Here is a 20107-nt window from a genome sequence, read left to right on the forward strand (position 1 = left end):
GCTGTCGTGCCGTATTGGTCCAAAATCGTGCCGAGCCACGGCCCGACCCAATTTACACCTATATTTGAGAACTTTGCATTTTGAAACATGAAATGTGAAATGTTTATAATTGTTAATTGATTAGTCATTTTTTATTTAATGCTTAAATATTAAACCTTTTTTTTGATGCCAACTCTTCTTTTTTTTTTGGGTTTCTTCGGTTAGCTCCCCCTTAGAAATCGAAATTTCAATTGGGGACATACAAAAATCGAAACCCATGCCAACCCCAACCAACAAGTTCGATATTTGTTTCATCTCCTCCCCCCCGGTCAGCGAAAGTTTAAGTATTATACCTGTTATACCCCTCTACATCTTCCCCATTTCAAAGCTACAACGTCTTCCCCATTTCAAAATTTCTCGAAGCCGTTTCATCACCGGAGCTTCATCTCTCACCACGGAAACTTCCCAATTTCAAAATTTCTCAGAGTCGTTTCATCATCGGAGCTTCTTCTCTCATCACTAAAGCTTCCCCATCTCAGAGTTGTTTCATCAGTGGAGCTTCATCTCTACCTGTGTTCCCCATTTCAAAATTTCTTAGAGGTTCATCTCTACCTATGTTTGTTGTTTCATCACTAGAGCTTCATCTCTACATGTGTTCATCGTTTCATCACCAGAGCTTCATCTCTACCTATGTTCACCATTTCATCACTGGAATCGCTCCAAAGAAAGGTCCTCTCTTCCAACGGTCTTTCTTATTTCGGATGTTGAAACATTCTCAGATCCCCCTGTGTTCACCGGTCATTGGCCATGGACGACACTCAACGTTCACCATTCGGAGGAAGCTGGATCGTCAGTTTACTGTTCACCATCCGTCGGAGGCACCCTGCATTAACCATTGAAAGGACACTTAAAGCCGGTTTTAGAGCCCATTGGAAGGTTTCTCAGGCCCTTGTGTTCAATCGCCGTGGAGGTGGTACCCTGTTTTTACAGCTCACTCTAGTTGGACGCCTCCTGTCTTTCTAGTTCATTCCGGTGGTTTAGCATTCCGTTGGCCACCCGTACATTTGTTGATGCTACTTGAGCACAGGCAATTTACTTTGTTACATTTTTTTTTCTTAGTTCATTGTCGTAAGGACCTCTATAAATGAATATTTGAATGCTGCTTAGTTTAGTGCTAATGAAAATGAAGTGTTTAATGTAGATTAAGATATGAATGTCATAATCGTGGGTTATTGAACATTTATAGGTATGAATAACCAACGGAGTGTTGGGAATCAATCTTAGAGTAGTTTGTAGTATGATATTAAATATTTCTACTGCAAACGAAAATGCATCATTCAAATTTCAACAACTTGGAATAACTTGTAGAAGTTGTTTTATAGTTGTCGATTAAAATTTGAGGTAACATTTTAATGGGACGATATTATTTGTTAACATTGATATAAGTCATGTATATTGCAAGTGACATGTGTTGCACTTGCAGGAGCAAGTGCTGGACAACCTAACGACTGAAAGCAATTCTATTGGCGGCTGCAAAATTTTTGAGTGGGAGATTCCTGGACGTTAGTCAGATGAGGTTACATCAGGAAATAGTCATGGCAATGTTCTGGAACGCCTTGGAAATGTGGAGAGAGCAGAAGATGTTTACATAATGCAAATTGAGTCCATGAGTTAGCTATTGAAGGGATGGCTACAATTAGGCGACTGTGAGCGTCAGAAAAACCGGTTCACTTGCCACTTGGACTGTAAATGGAATCACCACTCATTAAATTAGGAAATGGAGGTGATGGGACCTCCAAGAATGGCATTAAAATTCATTTCAATTTAATAGTGACTCCAGAGCCCAAGACATTAACTACACCAGCCTGGGTAAGACTCGGATGGGAGAGGGAAGGGGCTAGGCACCCCTCTCCTGGGTCTAATAGGTGGGGCCCACATGGGGTTTTGAAATGAACATAATCACAATTATTTAATCTAACGACAACATAAAGAATAAGAAAAAAAAAAGAAATTAAAAGCAAAGGAAAACAGCAAAAACTACCCTGCAAATTTAACCCATTACTAGCTAACTAGATCAAACTCTAAATAAACATTAACATTCAATACAACCGAAAAACATACCAGCTAAAAAATGAAAGAAAAGAAAATAATCAATGGAATAAAGGGAGCATCAATATCCGTAATAGCAACTAAAAGATTGGTCTAATAATGATAACACTTCTGAGAAGAACTCAGGTTTTACTACCAAACTAATAGCAATTTGATTGGGAGCAGATCAGGTTGGATTGGGTTGGGGATAAGATCTACGGGAGTGAGTTCAATGGAACCCCCTCCATCGGTCTACTCCCCAACCTCGAATCCTCACTATTAAAAAAATAAACAGAGAGAGTTTAGTTCAAATTTACCTGATCGATTAGCAGATGCTGCGATTTGAAACTCCTAGGATAACTTATGTGCAAAAGGCAAAATTGGGCAGAATAGAGGAGGTTCCAATCCGCTGCCAGACTGATGAGAACATAGGAGAGAGACCACCGAGAATGAACGGTAGAAAGAAAATGATGAACAGGGAGTTGTCGATTCCATTAGATTGACGTATCAGGGTGGATATGCGGTGAGACAAAGTAGGACACATTTATCTGATGGAGAGTGCCGTTGCATCTTACTCCACCGTTGCAATAAGTTTAGTGGTGATGAACGAGGATAGGGAAACGATGATCGGTTGGGCGTTGTTGTTGGTAATTCCACCTTACACCTTTATTCGTATTGACCTCCTTCGCCAAGTGCAGTCTGGCTATCAATGCCTCGTACTCCGCCACGTTGTTCAATGCCTCAAATCCGAACCGGAGAGCGTACTCCAGTTTCACCTCGCTCGACTCGTACAGTATGAGTTTAGCACCGCTTCCTCACTGTTAGACGAGCCGCCAACGTGGAGGATACAGGGCTCCTCATCCTAGGTTGGACTTTCCCTATTCGAAACTGGTGCCGCACTGGTTGATGCCTTCGACGTGCTAGTTGGCTCAACCGCCTCAGGGGCCAGTGTGTTGAATGTGCATTCTGTGACGAAATCCACCAAGACTTGAGCTTTAATAGTTGGGCGTGGCTCGAACCGGACATCGTACTCACTTAGCTCGATGGCCCACTTCGTCAGTCTGCTTGAGACCTCGTGCTTTTGCAGGACATGGCTCAAGGGTCTATTGGTGAGGATGACGATCGCGTGAACTTGGAAGTAAGGGCATAGATTTCGAGTTGCGGTGACCAGGGCGTAGACCAGCTTCTCAATGTTGGTGTATCTCATCTCGGTTGCCTGCTAAACTTTACTTACATAGTAAATGGGCTGTTGAACCTGGTCTACTTCTTTAATTAGTACCGAGCTGACTACCTCATCACTCGCAGAGAGGTACAGTCTCAGCTTGTCTCCTACTTCAGATCAGATTAAAACTGGTGGTGTACTTAGGTATTTCTTCAGCTCGTCAAACGCGAGCTGGCACTCATCAGACCATTCAAAGTCTTCATTCTTCTTAATTGCCTTAAAAAAGGGTAGGCACCGACCTGCCGATTTAGACATAAACCGGTTCAAGGCGGCTACCCGGCCAGTCAACCTTTGTACTTCTTTTATTTTCTGGGGTGGTCTCATGTCTAGTATGGTCTTTATTTTGTCTAGGTTGGCCTCGATGCCATGTCGGTTCACTATATAGCCAAGAAATTTACCCAACGTGACCCCGGAGACACATTTGTTTGGGTTGAGCTTCATGTTATATTTTCTTAGAATTTGAAAAACAGAATCTAAAACATCAAGTAAAGAATTTGAAAACTGGGTCTTCACAACCATGTCGTCTACATAACACTCAACTTTATTTCCAATCAAAGGTTCAAAAATCTTAATTACAAGGTGCTGGAAGGTCGCTCCAGCGTTTTTCAATCTAAAGGGCATCACTTTATAGCAATACAACCCTAGTTTGGTTACTAATGTGGTCTTTTCCTGGTCTGCTAGGTCCATCATAATTTGGTTGTAGCCAGAGTAGGCGTCCATGAAGCTCAGCAACTCGTGCCCCGAGGTCGCATCGACCAGGCGATCTATTCTAGGAAGAGGGAAGCAATCCTTCGGTAGGCTCTATTGAGGTCGGTGTAGTTGACGCACATGAGCGACTTTCAATTAGCTTTCTTCATGAGCACTGGGTTGGCCACCCAGCTCGGGTATTTGACCTCTTTTATGAAGTGTGCTGCGAGGAGCTTCCCAACCCCCTCATCAACTACCCTCCACCGCTCCGGGGCGAGGTTCCGTTTTCTTTGTCTAACTGGTCTGACTAAGGGATCCACATTAAGTTTGTGAGTTATTATACTAGGGTCAATGCCGGGCATTTCTGTTGTTGACTAAGCAAAAACATATACTTGCTATGACCGAAGCGGTTCATTTAGTAGAGCATCGATCTGGAGGGTGTTCGTCGGTTCGACATCAGAGACTGGGACCTGGACTGTCTCCTCCATTAGGGCAACTCGCTCCTCCGTGTGCTTGGGGGGTGGCTCTAGTTCGATGTTGTCCACCAACTTTGCCTTGGCCTTCAATACGGCTATGTAGCACTTGCGTGACTCAAGCTGGTCACCTTGTACTACCCCTACTTTGTAGCTCGTTGGGAATTTCTTGGACAAATAGTAGGTCGATATCACTACATGTAGGGCATGCCCAGATGATTCGATCTAGGATCACATTATAGGGTGACGGAGTCACGACCACCAAGAATGTGTGCTTGAAGCGTACTGAATTGGGCCATTCTCCTACTGTAACTGGAACTGTAATTCGACCAAGGGGCCTCACCACGTCACCACTAAACCCAACCAGGGGTGTGTCTTTCGGCTTCAAATTCTTTCGCTCTAGCTGTAACTTGTCAAATGCCTCCAGGAATAGGATATCTGCCGAACTCCCAGAATCCACCAATATCCGCTTTACCTCGAAGTTGTTGACCACTATCTTGACAACGAGGGTGTCGTCGTGCGGATACTGAATCCCGTGCCCATCGTCCTCGGTGAAATAGATTGCCTCCTCCACCTGAGGTTGCTTCGACAGGTTCTCATCTTTGTGCTTGAACTCTCGAACTGACGTCTTTCTCGCTGTTGTGCTGCAACCCACAACGATTGACCCACCGATGATCATGTTGATCACCTCGCGGATCGGCCTATCCTCTAGTGGTGGTGGTTGCCGAGGTGGCTGCTGGTCATTCCTTCTGCTCGGCTCCGGATCTTCTCTTCACTGGTCGGCTCGCCGATCCACTATTTCCCTATCTTCGTACTTGATGAACTTCTTTAGATATCTGCGGTGGATCAGCTCCTCAATCTCGTCCTTGAGGTTGCGATAACCTTCCGTGCTATGCCCGACATCACAGTGAAAATGGCAGTACACATTAGGGTTTCTGGTTGCTGGGTCTCCTCGCATCCTGGGTGGCCACTTGACGTAGCCGGTATCCTTGATTGCCATCCAAATTTCACCCCATTCTGCATTCAGAGGGGTATAGTTGGACCTTTGAATTGGAGGGGTCCTAGATCGCCGACCTGATCTAGAATCCCGAGGTGGTGACTTCTTTGGGGATTTACTTCATCTGTGTGGTGACTTGCTCTTGTGTCGTCGGTGTTTGCTGCTACTAATGCCTTCGTCTTCTCACTTCCTCTTATTACCTTGTTGTGTTTCTAACTAGGACCCGAGGGCTTCCTCTGCTTGGATGAACTTGTTGGCATCATCGAGGAACTTCTCCATTGTCTTTGGAGGGTTTAACCAGAGGTGCCAATGAAACTCGACATGTCGGACACCCTTATGAGCCATAGTGAGCTGCACGACTCGGTTGAGGTTGGGAATCTGTAGACATTCTACGTTGAACCTCTTGATGAAGCTGCGGATTGACTCATTCTCCCGTTGAACCACATTTAGAAGACTCTCTGCGGACTTCGGACACTTCTTACTTGTGATGAAGTGCGCAATGAACAAGTCAACGAACTGTGTCCAGCTCTTGACCGAGCCCGGTTGTAGGTTTCTGTACCACATCCTGGCTGTACCTCTAAACGTTGTTGAAAACGCCATACACAAGCTCGCTTCATTTGCTCCGACGAGTAACATCAGGGACTAGGAACTGTCGACATGGTCATTCGGGTCAGTGTTCTCGTCATACGTCTCTAGTGCAGGTGTCTTGAAGTCTTTCGGTCTTGGGGCGAAAAGTATCTCTAGTCCTAGTGGGGAGGGCCAACTCAACAAAACTAGAGTCGGCCATGTAGCTATCGAGCTCACTTCCTCCCTTGTTTTGTCTGCTACTGCCGGTGGACTGTTCTTTGCTAAAGTTTGGCGTGGTCTACGACGATGTCGCTTCCTCGTGGCCTCGTTGTTGGTGTTGTTTACTTCAATGTTATCCGACACCTCGACTCTTATATAATCTCGATCTCGAATGCTGCCACAGGGTGGGAGCTGATTTCTGGGGTCCGGCCCCGAGGAGGAGCTGGGACCTGAGATGTCCCCGCGCCTCGGGGAGGAGATCGACACACATTCTGCTGTTGTTGTTTTTGATTCCGGTTCAAAGTCTGGTTCTGATTTTGGCTCAGGTTCTGGTTTAGGTTCAGTTGGAATGGAGGGAACTGATGCTGATAGAAATAATATTGCTGGTATTATTGGAACTAGTGGATCTGCTGCATTTGAAGCTGTATGACCCAAGCACTCTATACCAGCTCATGGAACTACTGCTCACCAACCCCGAGAGGAACCACAGAGGGCTTTGTGACTGAGATGGCGGCGCTCACATGAGGTAGGGAACGTTAAGGGTTTGCGTGTTGAATGCTTGGCTCTGTATCGTCGGCACTCCTGAGATAGTGAGCAGGATGGTGAATTGTCCGACTGTCACTAAGGGGAATTTTGGGTTGTATGGGATCTGCTCCTGCCCCCTAGTAACAATAATCTTGATGCTCTTTCCGGTGTTGCTTGATGATGCCATTGATGAGATGCTAATGGTGTAGTTACGGTAGAAAACTTGACTTCTTTGTTGCGTTTCCCACAAACGGCGCCAATTGATGGTGTGCGATATGGTCGCTCCTAGTTGGGTGGTAGCTCTGACGTCAGTTGCTTGGCTGGCGAGTCGAACTGCAAGAAGGGGAAAGCTCAGAGAACCCGGCATGGTCACTCTAATGCTTAAGTTAGTATGCTGGTTGTGTTGCGAGTTGAAAGCTTGTGAATATGAGAGCTAGTAAGCAAGTAATCGCGCATACCTAGGTCTTAGGGGCTGATACCCTTATATAGTTGGGCTGTCGTAGGTCTCACAAAACACCTCTGAGATCCTCGGCCCACATTGTTAGGAGTCCGTTCCGCCCCGGGAGGTGGATAACGTGCTAGCCGATAAGGCCTATCACGTCTGCCTAATCTGGGTGGGATGAGTATAAGTCCCACGGTTGTGTGGCGTGATCCTGAAGAGCTTAGAGACAGCTGGCATGCGGCATGCTTCTAGAAGTTTGATACGTGTCACCTTGGTGAGTTAGGCAATCCCGAGCTACTCGGACCTCAGTCATTGCGTAGGTGCCCGAGACACCCAAAGTGGCTTGGCCCATCGAGGTGGCAGGTAATGCTGAAATGGTAATAAGTGCTAAGTCACAGTCTAACTTGTAGGTTGTGTCCACATGTCCTCTGTTTAATAGGTTGGGCCAAATCACCCCTCATCAGTTTTGTTTTTATTTTTCAAAACAAAAACTATTACATTAGCAAAATCAATATATTTTTGATGATGTGGCACTCCATTAAAATTGATAAAAAAAGAATACTCACTATTTTTCCTATCCATTCCCGATTCTTCACTTTTTATTTTTATTTTTATTTTCAATTTTTTCTCATTATTATTCGTTGATTCTTATTAGTATAATTTCTTGAATATGTTTTTGTTTACTATTGTTTACCTTTTGTCTTTGTAAGTTTCTATTATTCCTGTTGTTACTTTATACTATTTTTCGTTTTACTTTTGATTCATCTATATTCTGTATTATTTTTTTCTATCATTTTCATCTATTTTTTGTTTCACTTTATTTTTAATTATTTCCTATTTCATTTTTACTTTATGAATTTTTTACAGATCTATTTTATTTTCATTTCTATATTTATATTAATGCAACATCAATACATCATCCATGGGCAAATTAGAGATTTTAAAGCGTTTAAGAGCACAACATCGTCAATTTCCGTTAAATTCCTAACGTTATTATTAACGGAAGGGGTCTGAAGCATAATTTACCCCAAAGGGAGGATAAAGTAATTTATCCTATTTTTAATTATCTAGCAAAAAGAAAAAAAAAAATCTACGTCGTGATAAACCTGCTATCATGATCGTGTAATTATCATAAAGAGAAAGAGGGCAAGAACAATTGAAGGTATAGTCAAGTCAACGAGACAAAGAAAGGAGGGCTAATGAGCCAATTAGCAGATTCGGTAAAGTAGAAATTGGGCCTACTGAAGCCCATTATGGTCCATTTATTTGGGCCGAGTCCCGTTCTCCTGGCCCCACGCGCAATAATTAATTGTCATTATTTGTCAAGATGTCTCTGTTGAATTCTTTTCTTCGAAGTTTCTTCTTTATAATTTAAGTTAATGCTATTGCTGGGATTCGCAATAGTAAATGACCATTGCACCCTGCACTCTGTGCTCTAACAAGTCAACGTACCAGGGGTAGTTTCGGTAGTTAGCTCTCCCTGTTCTCGTTTCTCTCTCTCTCACTCTACTGCGTTGCAGACAGAGTTGCAGTTGTCAAGAAAAATGGCGACGGAGGGAAAGAGCCTCGGCGATATTACGGAGATGGAGGACTTGATAAAGAGAGCTTGTCCTCTGGCCCTGAAGGCTCATAAGGCTGCTACTGCTACCACCTACTACACTCGCAACGTACATGCCAAAGAAGTCATCTTTGCCTTCTCCGGTTCATGGTCAGTCGACGAGTGGTTTGCTCCTGAGCACCCTTTTGCAGAATCAAAGCTCGTCCTTGAGCTCTTCCCTTTTCTTAGAAGCATCGGAAACGATGAAACCGCCGTCGTTAACGCATCATTTCTCAGTCGTTTCCAAAAAGTTTTGCAGACTAATGGGTTTCGTGACGAGGTAGGTAGTCAACGCCAGTTCTTATGTCCTAGCTGCTGCTACAGTTTCGATTTCAGCCATTGTTTCTTGTTTATAGCTACCTATTATAATGGAAATGCGCAGGTTTTAAGATCGATTTGATGGGTTTTTCTTTATAATTTTTTTTTTTCCGTTCAGGTGAATAAAGCTTTGAGTCAGGAAAAGCAAATTGTGTTTACCGGGCACTCGTCCGGCGGTGCCATCGCCGTCCTTGCTACCATCTGGGTACTAGAACATCATATACGACGAAAAACTGATCAAAACCAGAACCCAAATCAAAACCAGAACCCAAATCAAAACCAGAACCATGTTCTTCCTCGATGTGTCACCTTTGGATCCCCCCTCGTCGGTGATCGTGTTTTCGGGCACGCTCTCCGGCGAGAGAGGTGGTCTCACCTTTTCGTTAATTTCGTCACGAGATACGACATTGTTCCTCGTCTCTTACTTGTCCCTCCTTCATCCATTCAACGGGAAAAGCTACAGACAATTCTTGATTCCATCAAGACAGGGCCCCAAAAAATTACTAAAGAATCAGCAACAGATTTCTTTAGCACTGTGATGAGGAATGCCTTGTGCGTCGCAAGCCATGATGCCTGCTCGCTCATGGGGTGCACCGATTTGTTGCCGGGGGCCATAGCCGGCTTCATTGACCTTAGTCCATACCGACCTTCTGGAACCTATGTCTTCTGTATGGGCAACGGAAAACTGGTCGCCGTGAAGAATCCAGATGCCGTTCTGCAATTACTCTTCTACTTCCTCCAGCTGAACCCTGCACAGGCCGTCGATGATGTTGCTGGGAGAAGTCTCAAGGAACATCTGATGTACAAGACTGAATTGCAGGGAAGCCTGGCAAAGCCACACTTGGTCAATCTAGATCCTCCAATTTCTTCAACAAATGCTGACACAGTTCTGAATGATCTTGGGTTGGTAAGTTCAACTCTTGCTTCTTCTTACTAGTTCAATCGGACATTACAAGAATTGCTAGGTGACGTTCTCTGTGCTTATGCCGCATTCCAGAGCACGAAGGCAAGGCTGTGCCTCTGCGCAGCAGAAGAGTCGGAGAGGCAGAAACTAGAAAAGCAAAAGAAGATCGAGGCTAACTGTGGAAAAATCAAAATAGCTCTCAGGAAGCTGAACAATTATCGATCCAAATGTGAGGTACATAAGGTAGGCTACTACGATTCGTTCAAACGCCAAGAAGGCGAAAAAGATTTCTTGGCCAATGTGATCAGGCTCGAATTAGCAGGGATGTGGGATGAGATTATCGAGATGCTAAAGACGTATGAACTGCCTGATGACTTTGAGATTAAGCCGGATTGGGTTAAGCTGGGGACGGAGTTCCGACGCCTTGTGGAGCCTCTGGACATAGCCAATTTCTACCGGCATTCGAAGAACGATGACACCGGTGCGTACATGAAACGGGCTAGGCCAAAGCGTTATAGGTACACACAGAGATGGCTTGAGCATGTCGATAGGAAGGGAACAGGAGACTATTCCGAGTCCTGTATCTGGGCCAAGGTAGAGGAGCTCTGCCTTGCTGCTGCTGCCGGAGGAAAACCTCCTCAAGAAGTGAAACTCAGGGTGGTGGAATTGGAGAAATTAATTTCAGTTGCAGAGAAAAATAAGCAGTTAAGTAAGGATATGTTCTTTGATGAATCTACCCTTGTCAAGTGGTGGAGAAAACAGGACCCTGAGATCAGGTCGGTGGCTACCATTATTGCAGGACTCGTGGATGGCAGAGGAAAAGATCTTCCTTCTGCCTGTTAGATCCGTTAATCGTAGTACAACCATTGTAGTCAATTAATGATGTTGTTCAGGTTAAATTCTTGTTCAGATGGAGAGTGTCGAACTTATGTTACTACTGTATCACTTTAAGTCATTGGTTTGAACCTTGAGTGTTAGAAACGATCTCATGAAGCCAGTGCCACTGATAATCTGGTATGTAAGTTTTAATTCTATGTATCAAATGAGCTAGTTCTGAAATGTTGGAGGTTTCAAAGAATCATCATAACAAAATAATGGGGACATGATGCAACAATCTGGAGCAACAAGTTGAACATCGACAATATTAAGCAATTTCTTTCCAATTGCATCTTCATCAGCAACTTTAAAATCTGAATTCCCAAGCGTTGTGGGTTTTGAATACTATACATTACACATTACCAAAAAAAGAATTCTCTCTAGTCTGTACGATAAAGTATAAAGAGTAAAGAGAAAGACTGTTAAACTAGACCGATGACAGTGCACTAAAATCTTCCCCCACCCTCTTTCTTTTGACAAGAACAGACTCTAAATGCATACATAATTCAAGAATGGATCCAATTCAATAGTGTGCTACAGGAAGGCACCATTTTCAAAATTCAGTCAACATGGGTTACATATTTGGGGACTCGGATCCATATATAGCTTTCTTGCTGGAAATTAGGTGGCTTCTATACCCATTCTGTTAGCTATTGCTCGTCTGTCTTTGATGCAGCTGCTTCTTTCAATTTTTCTAATTGTTTCCGGAGATATGCTTGCCTCAGTTTCTCCCTACGAGCTGTGGCTTGCTCTTGCCTACGCAACTTGAGTGCAGACACCTTTTCTCTTGCTTTATTTGCCTCCTCATGAACCTCCCTGGGAGAGAACCATAAGTAAATTGTTAGAGGAATGCATGATGTCAGTCATTGGGACTTCTAGGGAACTATTACATCCACACAAATAGGTTACAGTAAAAGACGAACACATTGACAATGGTAGTATTAAAAGGAAAGAATTGAAATGCAATAAAAATGAATGTTGTTGTTATTAGAGGTGTTTTAGTTATAGACTGATATTATAAGGGGCATTCAAAGACCTATACAAATGAAATAATTTCATTTTGATTTTTATAGCACGCAAAGTGTGTCATCGTTTGCTGTTATGCAAGTTTAACATACCTAAAATATCCATCTTTGGACATCCCAACCAATCTATCACAAATAACATATTTAAAAAGAAGTGACCTTTCATTAAAAAAAAAAGAAGTCATTTCTTGTCTTGTTGAAATGGATTCATTTTAATTTGATGACATAGAGTTAAAGAAAGCATTGACAAATGCTGTTCATCATATCCATCCATATTCAACTAATGCTAACATAGTTTATACTTTATAGCCATACCTTACAAAGCGCTTGTGCTCATCATTGTCTACTGTGCTAGCTGTCCGCCCAGGTCCTAAAGTTTTAGTGTTGAGCAGATAAGAAGCATCATTTTTGTCATCTTCGTTCTCTACTGATACCCCAGGAGAAGCATCATGTCTCTGCGGTTGCTGTGACTCTTCCTGCACGAGGCTCTTACGGAAAAAATCCACACAATACTTCTCCTTTTCTTCCTCATCTGAGAGCTCTCCCCTTGCAAGCTTTTCATATAACTCGGCTTTCCTCTCTAATGCTGCATAGCTAGCTGATCCATCATTTACTGCTTTTAGCTCAAGCTTATCCCTGGAATGTTTAGCAAAAAAATCACTTTATACTGACCAAGATTGACTTCAGTAACTGAGGGGAGAGAGTATTATGGCTTCCTTGTAGATGATAGAATAGAACATGTTCTATCATTATAAATGAAACATGTTTTATCATTTATTCAGAGTGTTGACATTAGGCATAGTAAATAAAATAACATGTTTGTTTGACCAGTAAAAAGAATAGAGATTTATTTATGTAAGTGCAAACTCCATGAGCTGTCCATGGAAGCTAGCTCACCTCCTTGCAGAAATCCATGAGCTCTCTTCTTTGCTGAACTGCTCCTTTAGATGGATTCCCCGGGAGATCAATGGAACAGCAGATGCCTTAGCAAAGCAAGATTTGGGAAGGGATTTTTTGTATAGTGCAAACTCTTTGCCATCTTAGTTTGATACATGCTTTTCTTTCTGTGCTTTTCTGGCCTGTTTGTACATCTCTTATGTACATCCCTCCCCTGTTTTTTTGGATATAAGTTATCTTTCTCTTCAAAAAAAAAAACACAATAAAATAAGTGGAAATTTGGACTTAAATGTACCCAAAAAGCCATATGATGTGGAGAGAATGAGAAGGCTAGTGCTAACACCTCACAATATACTAATATACCAAAAAGCCTACAAGCTATAAGTTTGTTTTATATAAAATGTTTTGATAACTCTCTTGACATTTGTTTCTGGATTCTTGAAAGGAAACAGAAAAATATAGAACTGGGAGAACAGAGGCACCCAGTCCCAGTTTTACTACATTCTTTTTTGTGTGGGGAGCTTCCCTAATTGACCCATCCCAGGCCTTGAACTGGAGCTTCCAAGGCAGGTTCTTTAGGGATCTTCCCCAATTGAGCTGATTGGGAGATAGGAGTCCTTTCTACAAGAATATACTGACTATATTAGGTTTTAGCTAGCTATAATTGGAATAGATTGTTCTTAAACATGGACTATGTTGCCATAGGAATATCTCTATTTGATCTCAAATGGATGAATGGCATGCAATCCTATGTGTCTACTGACAGGGTCAACAAATTTACAAACCATGAAAATTGTTCTGATGATTTGATATCTTAGAATCTACCAGGAAAATTGAAGATTGCACAGCCAGACTTATTTCACTCTCACGGTCAATTTAATTTTATCAATATATTCACAAAGTTAAATCCAATTTAGTGATTGAAAATTCACATGCAATTTGTGAAGCAAAGTCACAGATACTTTCATGACCAGTTTTTATATTTCATGTTCTCCTCATAACTCCAAAGTATTAGGGCTTTACTCTTTACCCCTTATGAAGGTAAGGCATACCATATGCCAACATTGATGTTTGCAATTTGTGAGACAAAGTCACAGGTACCTTCATGCCATATGCTGACATTCATGTCTGCAACAGGTTACCCTGCATTCCCTTTTTTCAATCATTAGTTACTTCATATTCTTTGGATCCACTCTTATTTATAGGAGCACAAAAGAAACTGCCTATTGTGACTTGTTGAAGTAGTGAAGCTAGATTTAAGGCCTTCCTAAAATGGAGCTCCTCTATTTAATCTACTTCAGCCAGCTACTCTATTCTTTGATTAAAGAAGTGCCTCTACAAGACCACTAAATCATCTATAAAGATAGATTATCATTTTGGTTCCTGAGAAGTGGCATGAATAAATTATTTACTACCTAGCTGGTGCATTTGCTCCACAAATTTCCAACAAAGCCCCTAGACAAGAACTTGGTTTTGTAGGGGGAAAGCATTAGGCATCATGCCAGAACCTAATTTTCGAGAAATGATAGAGATCCTCATAGGACCTCAATATAGAAAAATCTAGATATGAAGGTGGCACATTTCTTGGCCTATTTACAGATATATTGTTCCATAATTTGTATTTCCTTTACCTTTAATTTTCTTTATGTATTCCTGTTATTCTAAGGGAATCTACTCTAATTTCTACATTTTTTTCATAATTAACATATGAGACCAAAATGGATTTTAACTGTTGCTCAAATTCTTTCAGCTGCCAGTATGCATTTGGAGCATAGGTGTTCAAGAACAGATCCTACTAAATAGAAATTTTCTGACTCGAGCTATCAAATGATCAATGAACTCAAATTTCAATTATAAACAGACAAAGAAAACACAGAATCTACGCAGAATTCTAACAAAAATTGCTTATTTTTAAAAAATTGTAAGAGAATATAACTACCCACTAAAATCACCTGAAGGAAAATCATAAAAGGGAGAAAGAAAGAAAGCGTACTTATTAGCTCGGGACTCAACGCCAGAATTCTTCTGGGAGAAGACATCATGGGGGACGATTTTCTTCTTGGCGCGGTGGAATTCGACGTCGGGGGCTAATTCCTTGGCTTTCTTGGCCTCTTCCTGGGTTTTGTAAAGCTGGGCCTTGAGCTCGAGGATGGAGGAGGCTCCCACACCTTCGATGGCCTTGTGCTTCTTTGGCATCACAGAAGATTCCGTTAGCCATCCTAGTGATTCCACCACCCTCTTATTCCTCCCCTCTTCCACCATCCTCCTCTTCCTCTTCTTCTTCTTCTTCTTCGAATTAATTGATTCGATTATTGCCGCTTCAAAAACTCTCTCTACTACCGGAAAGAGAACCGGGGAAGACGACGGAGACGAGGGAGGTATCTGACTTAGGGATTGGGAGCTTCACAGCGGCAGAAGCCTAGTGCTGTCAATGGGTTGGGGTCCGACTCGATTAGACCGGTTCTGGTTCCAGTATCTGATAGATCGGTTCCGATTTTTGATATATTGTCTCGATTATTATTAGTTTGAGATTGATTCTACAGAATACTGAATCGATTGAGACCGAGAGGCATTTCAACTTTTCAAGATTCGATTGTCCAGAAAATCGATTCATTCAGTTAGTCTAAAATTACAAATCCTATCGGTTCTGGTTTGGTTCTAAATTTTTAATATTTTTTATCAGGTTAATTTCGATTATACCTATATCCTTAAATTTCATTTGGATTCAGTGTCAACATCATTTGTGTAAAAGCACAATGAAAAAATTTTACACTGAACTATATAATAAGTGACCGTTATATTTTGAAAATCATGATAAAAAAATATAAAGTTTTACAACATAGCATTTACACTTTATACTTTATGAGGTTTTATATAGATTTACGATGTAAAATTCCATTTCATTCAAATGCCAACAAATCTAAACTGGAATAAAATTTTACCCTAATCAAAATTACACTTCTTTCAAATGCCTACAAATCTAAATTGGAATAAAGTTTTACATGGATTCACGATATAAAACTTTATGCTTGATGAGGTTTTACATAGATTCATGATGTAAAATTCCATTTCATTCAAAGGCCAACAAATCTAAACTGGAATGAAATTTTACCTCAATCATAATTACACTTCTTTCAAATGCCTACAAAACGGAATCAATATAAATTTTATATGAATTTTTAATTTACATTGCTTCCTAAGGCAAAATAGGGATGCCAATAAGTCATATCATATCAAATTCGAATCTGAAAGCTAGATTTGGATACATCGCTTGATCCTAAGGAATCGGATACCCGATATACCGATAAGATATTCAAATTCGAATTCGAACCATAATTTTGGAAATCGGATGAATTCTTATTGATCGATCGGATTTTTTTATTGAATACGGGATTTTGGATCTACGATACCTCTAGTTTGTGGACCTCAAAACTTGCCAGTTGCCACTTGTTCCATTTTACATGGAAACCGCTGTGTGAGAGGAAGGAACTGGAAAAGGAGTCGAGAGCTGATCAGACCGGTTTTTTGATGGGTTTGATGACATTTCCGGTTCGACCCCAGAAAGCCATTACTAGTTACTACACGCCAATTCCTTGGCACCCAAGATTCTGATGATCAATCCTTCCTGGCTTCTTTTATAAGGCTATGTTTGGTTTGAAAGAAAAGGTTGGAAAATCTATACAAGATTTGTAAAGTTTCTTTATCTTTTCCTATTTTTATCTTTTCCTTCCTTTCCATAGTTTTTCCTTCAAACCAAACACAGCCTAAATGATTTTATTTTCTGGGAAACTCCCAAATGATTTAAAACTTTTATTCACGGTACTTCTCCATCTCTCTCTCTCTGCTAGTCAAGTGCTTATGGAACAATTCACTCTTTGAAATAAATAAATAAAATGTTTATAATGTTCTTTTCTTCTACATACTCGTTCAAAGACTTAACCAGCAAGAAAACCAAGCTTCAGCTTCTGACTGTATTAAAAAAACAACCTTTTCCATGCAAAAAGTTGAAACAGAAAGCACATAAGAATGATCTTAATCTATGAAACTTGACCCAGAAAAATAAAATAAGGGAACCAACGATTTGAATGAGCCTGCAGAAGCTGGGCAATGTCCTGGTCAATCGAAATATAATTTCTCCATTGCTAGCAGCTGGCTGGTTAAAGAAATCTCTAGTAATTGGCCACGCCATGGTGAAACCTTATTACCTGCTCTAGTGCTATCTTATAAACATCAAGTAATCTCAACATAACTTGAAGAAGAAAGCAGCACAGATACATGGAAATCATGGCTCAAGCAGCTTTAGCAGGAGAGGTCATCAATCTCTTATTTCCTGTCTTCCTCTCACTTTGCCTCTTCTTTCTCTTCATCAAGCTCATTAAATCTGCATCATCAGCTACAGGTCCACCACTTCCACCAGGCCCACATCCATGGCCTGTCGTCGGCAACATTTTTCGCCTGGGAAGGAAGCCCCATGTTAGACTCAGCCAATTAGCGCAAGTTCATGGTCCTCTCATGTCACTAAGTCTAGGCAGACAACTTATCGTTGTTGCATCATCGCCTGCAACTGCAACCCAAATTCTCAAGACCCATGACAAAATACTCTGTGGTCGCTATGCTCCGGTCTCTAGCAGACGCAATGATCAATTGAAGTATCTGGATAACTTCTTGTGGACTGAGTTGTTCTCAACCAGAGCAATTGATTCTCAGGCAGCTTTGAGGGAGAAGAAGGTCAGGGAGCTGATACGCTATCTGGGTTCAAAGGAAGGGGAAGTAGTGAACATTGGAGAAGTAATGTTTGCTACTGTTTTCAACATCCTGTGTAATCTTTTTCTGTCAAAAGACTTCATTAGCCTGGAGGATGATGAGATTATGAAGGGAGGGATTAAGAGACTTCTGAGGAGTATTTCGGAGGTGGCGTCTACTCCAAACTTGGCTGATCTTTTCCCCATATTAGGTCCATTGGATATTCAAGGGCTAAACAAGAAGGCTAGAGAACTGTTTGTGAAAATTACTGCCATGTGGGAAGATATCATCAAAGAAAGAAGAGAAGCACAGAGTGCTGGTGGCCATGTTTCAAGGCAAAGGGATCTTCTGGATGTTCTAATCGACAACAACTTCAGTGATGATCAGATCAACAATTTACTACTGGTTTGTTCTCTCTCTCTCTCTCTCTCAAACACACACACAGTGCCACAAACAGACACACTAGGCCAGACTGACCAGGACCATAATTGAATGGCTTGAGTGGAGTAAATACATGGATTTTGTTTACAGTGTATGGGCTTTATGAGTTGATGTGGTGAACTCAGGCAATTTCTTGTGGCTGCCACTAAAGCAAATTCACCTATTTCCTTGTGGAAAGTTCCCTGGTTCCTTGATTCTATGCCCTCAAAATGTAATCCTTTTAAGTAGTGGAAGCAGGGATTCATGTACCAGACCCATCTTAAAGAAGCCAAAAATAATGGGTCAAGGAAATAGGAAGCCATGGATCTGAAAATCCAGATAACTACCAGTAAGTAAAGCTACCTGTTCAGAAATCAGAAACTAATGGCGTTAATCCTTGTATTGCAGAAGTTGTTCACTGCTGGTACACACACTAGTAGCTCAACAATTGAATGGGCAATGGCGGAGATGATGAAAAATCAAGAATCCCTGGTCAAAGCTCGTATAGAACTAGCAAGAGAGATCAAAAGAGAAAACCAAGTAAGAGAGGCTGATCTCTGTAACCTAGTATACCTGAATGCCTGTCTGAAAGAGACACTGAGACTACACCCTCCTGCGCCATTCCTCCTCCCTCACCGAGCCATCAAAACATGCACAGTGATGAATTACACCATTCCAAAGGACTCTCAGGTCTTTGTGAACGTATGGGCAATTGGGCGGGACTCCATGGCTTGGAGCAACCCATTATCCTTCAATCCAGAGCGCTTCCTCTCGTCAAATTTGGGTTTCATGGGGAATAATTTTGAGTTCATACCGTTTGGTGCTGGAAGGAGAATCTGCCCGGGACTACCCATGGCTGGCAAGCAAATTCAACTAATCATGGCCTCCTTGATCTACTGCTGTAATTGGTCTCTCCCAAATGGCACTCACCCATCCACGCTAAACATGAATGACAAGTTGGGGGTTGTGTTGCAGAGGGAACAACCTCTACTCCTCATTCCTAAACTGAGAAGGAGAAATTATTAACAAATTTCTTTTCTTGTAGATTGTGTACAACTATACATTGATTCGTTGGTTAATTGGTTGAGAAACTATTTAATTAAGAAATAAACTAATTGTAAGGATGCATTCATACATATTTTTTTTATCTGAAATGGTGATTCCAATTTGTTGTGGTAATACAACAATAGAAATTTCTTGCCTTGTAGACTACATTTTTCAGGTGCATTTTGGTCAATAAAATTCCTACTGTTCTGTCCTTTATGCCATTGAGTTGGTCCGGGTAATAAATGAATCTTCCCATTGGCAGGAGCTGTTCTGCTGTTCATTGCTGGTACAGACACTAGTGTATTAACTATTAACAATCGAATTGGGATTGACAGAGCTGTCAAAAATTTGAAGAGATAATGATCAAAGGGCGCCCTGAACTAGCAAGAGAGATGAAAGAAGAAATTGTGAGAGAATTTGATTTATGGCAATTACCATTCTTGAATGCCTGTGTGAAAGAGGCATTGAGATTGCACCTTCATGCACCATTCCTCCCCCTTTACCAAGTCGTTGACACTCGCTTAGTGATGAAATACGCCATTCAAGAGGTCTCCCAAATCTTTGTTAACATGTGGGCAATTGGACATGACCCTGTGGCTTGGAATGATCCATTATCCTTTAAATTGGAATGATTTCTTCAATTGGATTTGGAATTTTCACACCTTTTGGTGTTGTAATGATTTAATTTAGGTTTGAAAGTGTAAGTTTATGATAAAACACATAAATCACTCTTTGTAGATGCTTCTTAGTCACTCCAAGGAGTTTAATTGTGTTTTGACGACCAAAACATATCTGCTGGTTACATGAAGGGAGCCACCAGTCTGTTGTGCTTAATCATCAACTTCAGTAAAATTTATGCCAATGTTACTATGTGGATTGCCTCCTCTTTATGCAATCATTTTGATTTTTGATGTGAAAAGTATTAAAAGAGAACCCCATACAGGACTCACTAAATGATTGGCCTTGGTTTTGAAATAGGGCACTTGATTAGTAATGAACGTTGAGTCCAAACCCCACATCCGGGGCCTTACTTGTTGGACCGAGTGGCTTATGGCCCTCGATATTATCCTCGACATGTAAG

General features: G+C 41.5%; 3 protein-coding genes across 3 annotated transcripts; 2 read left to right on the forward strand and 1 right to left on the reverse strand.

The window, feature by feature from the left end:
• Window positions 1-8674: 8674 nt before the first annotated feature.
• LOC104585942 (protein EDS1-like) lies at window positions 8675-11077 on the forward strand. The gene is made up of 3 exons (XM_010242991.3): window positions 8675-9076; window positions 9233-10021; window positions 10112-11077. Exons 1-3 carry the CDS (start codon window positions 8744-8746, stop codon window positions 10859-10861), a joined length of 1872 nt encoding a protein of 623 aa, XP_010241293.1. The 5' UTR covers window positions 8675-8743; the 3' UTR covers window positions 10862-11077.
• A 69-nt stretch (window positions 11078-11146) lies between these two features.
• LOC109115937 (uncharacterized protein At4g18257-like) lies at window positions 11147-15414 on the reverse strand. Its single transcript, XM_019200608.2, has 3 exons — window positions 14810-15414; window positions 12235-12555; window positions 11147-11710 (listed from the first exon to the last, which is right to left on the reverse strand). The coding sequence occupies exons 1-3, from the start codon at window positions 15076-15078 to the stop codon at window positions 11545-11547; spliced, it is 756 nt and encodes a 251-aa protein (XP_019056153.1). The 5' UTR covers window positions 15079-15414; the 3' UTR covers window positions 11147-11544.
• A 1453-nt stretch (window positions 15415-16867) lies between these two features.
• LOC104585940 (putative (S)-N-methylcoclaurine 3'-hydroxylase isozyme 2) lies at window positions 16868-19237 on the forward strand. Its single transcript, XM_010242988.3, has 2 exons — window positions 16868-17964; window positions 18388-19237. Exons 1-2 carry the CDS (start codon window positions 17092-17094, stop codon window positions 19003-19005), a joined length of 1491 nt encoding a protein of 496 aa, XP_010241290.1. The 5' UTR covers window positions 16868-17091; the 3' UTR covers window positions 19006-19237.
• The last annotated feature ends 870 nt before the right edge of the window (window positions 19238-20107 follow it).

This window comes from Nelumbo nucifera, chromosome 3 (assembly GCF_055504915.1).
Source record: "Nelumbo nucifera cultivar China Antique chromosome 3, China Antique-T2T, whole genome shotgun sequence".
Classification (NCBI taxonomy): Eukaryota; Viridiplantae; Streptophyta; class Magnoliopsida; order Proteales; family Nelumbonaceae; genus Nelumbo; species Nelumbo nucifera.

Coding starts and splice junctions, on each gene's coding strand:
- LOC104585942 (XM_010242991.3), top strand. CDS start 8,744: ATGGCGACGGAGGGAAAGAGCCTCGGCGATATTACGGAGATGGAGGAC. Junction 9,077..9,232: donor CTAATGGGTTTCGTGACGAG/GTAGGTAGTCAA, acceptor TTTTCCGTTCAG/GTGAATAAAGCTTTGAGTCA. Junction 10,022..10,111: donor TTCTGAATGATCTTGGGTTG/GTAAGTTCAACT, acceptor GCCGCATTCCAG/AGCACGAAGGCAAGGCTGTG.
- LOC109115937 (XM_019200608.2), bottom strand. CDS start 15,078: ATGGTGGAAGAGGGGAGGAATAAGAGGGTGGTGGAATCACTAGGATGG. Junction 12,556..14,809: donor GTTGAGTCCCGAGCTAATAA/GTACGCTTTCTT, acceptor TAAACATTCCAG/GGATAAGCTTGAGCTAAAAG. Junction 11,711..12,234: donor GAGCACAAGCGCTTTGTAAG/GTATGGCTATAA, acceptor GTTCTCTCCCAG/GGAGGTTCATGAGGAGGCAA.
- LOC104585940 (XM_010242988.3), top strand. CDS start 17,092: ATGGAAATCATGGCTCAAGCAGCTTTAGCAGGAGAGGTCATCAATCTC. Junction 17,965..18,387: donor AGATCAACAATTTACTACTG/GTTTGTTCTCTC, acceptor CTTGTATTGCAG/AAGTTGTTCACTGCTGGTAC.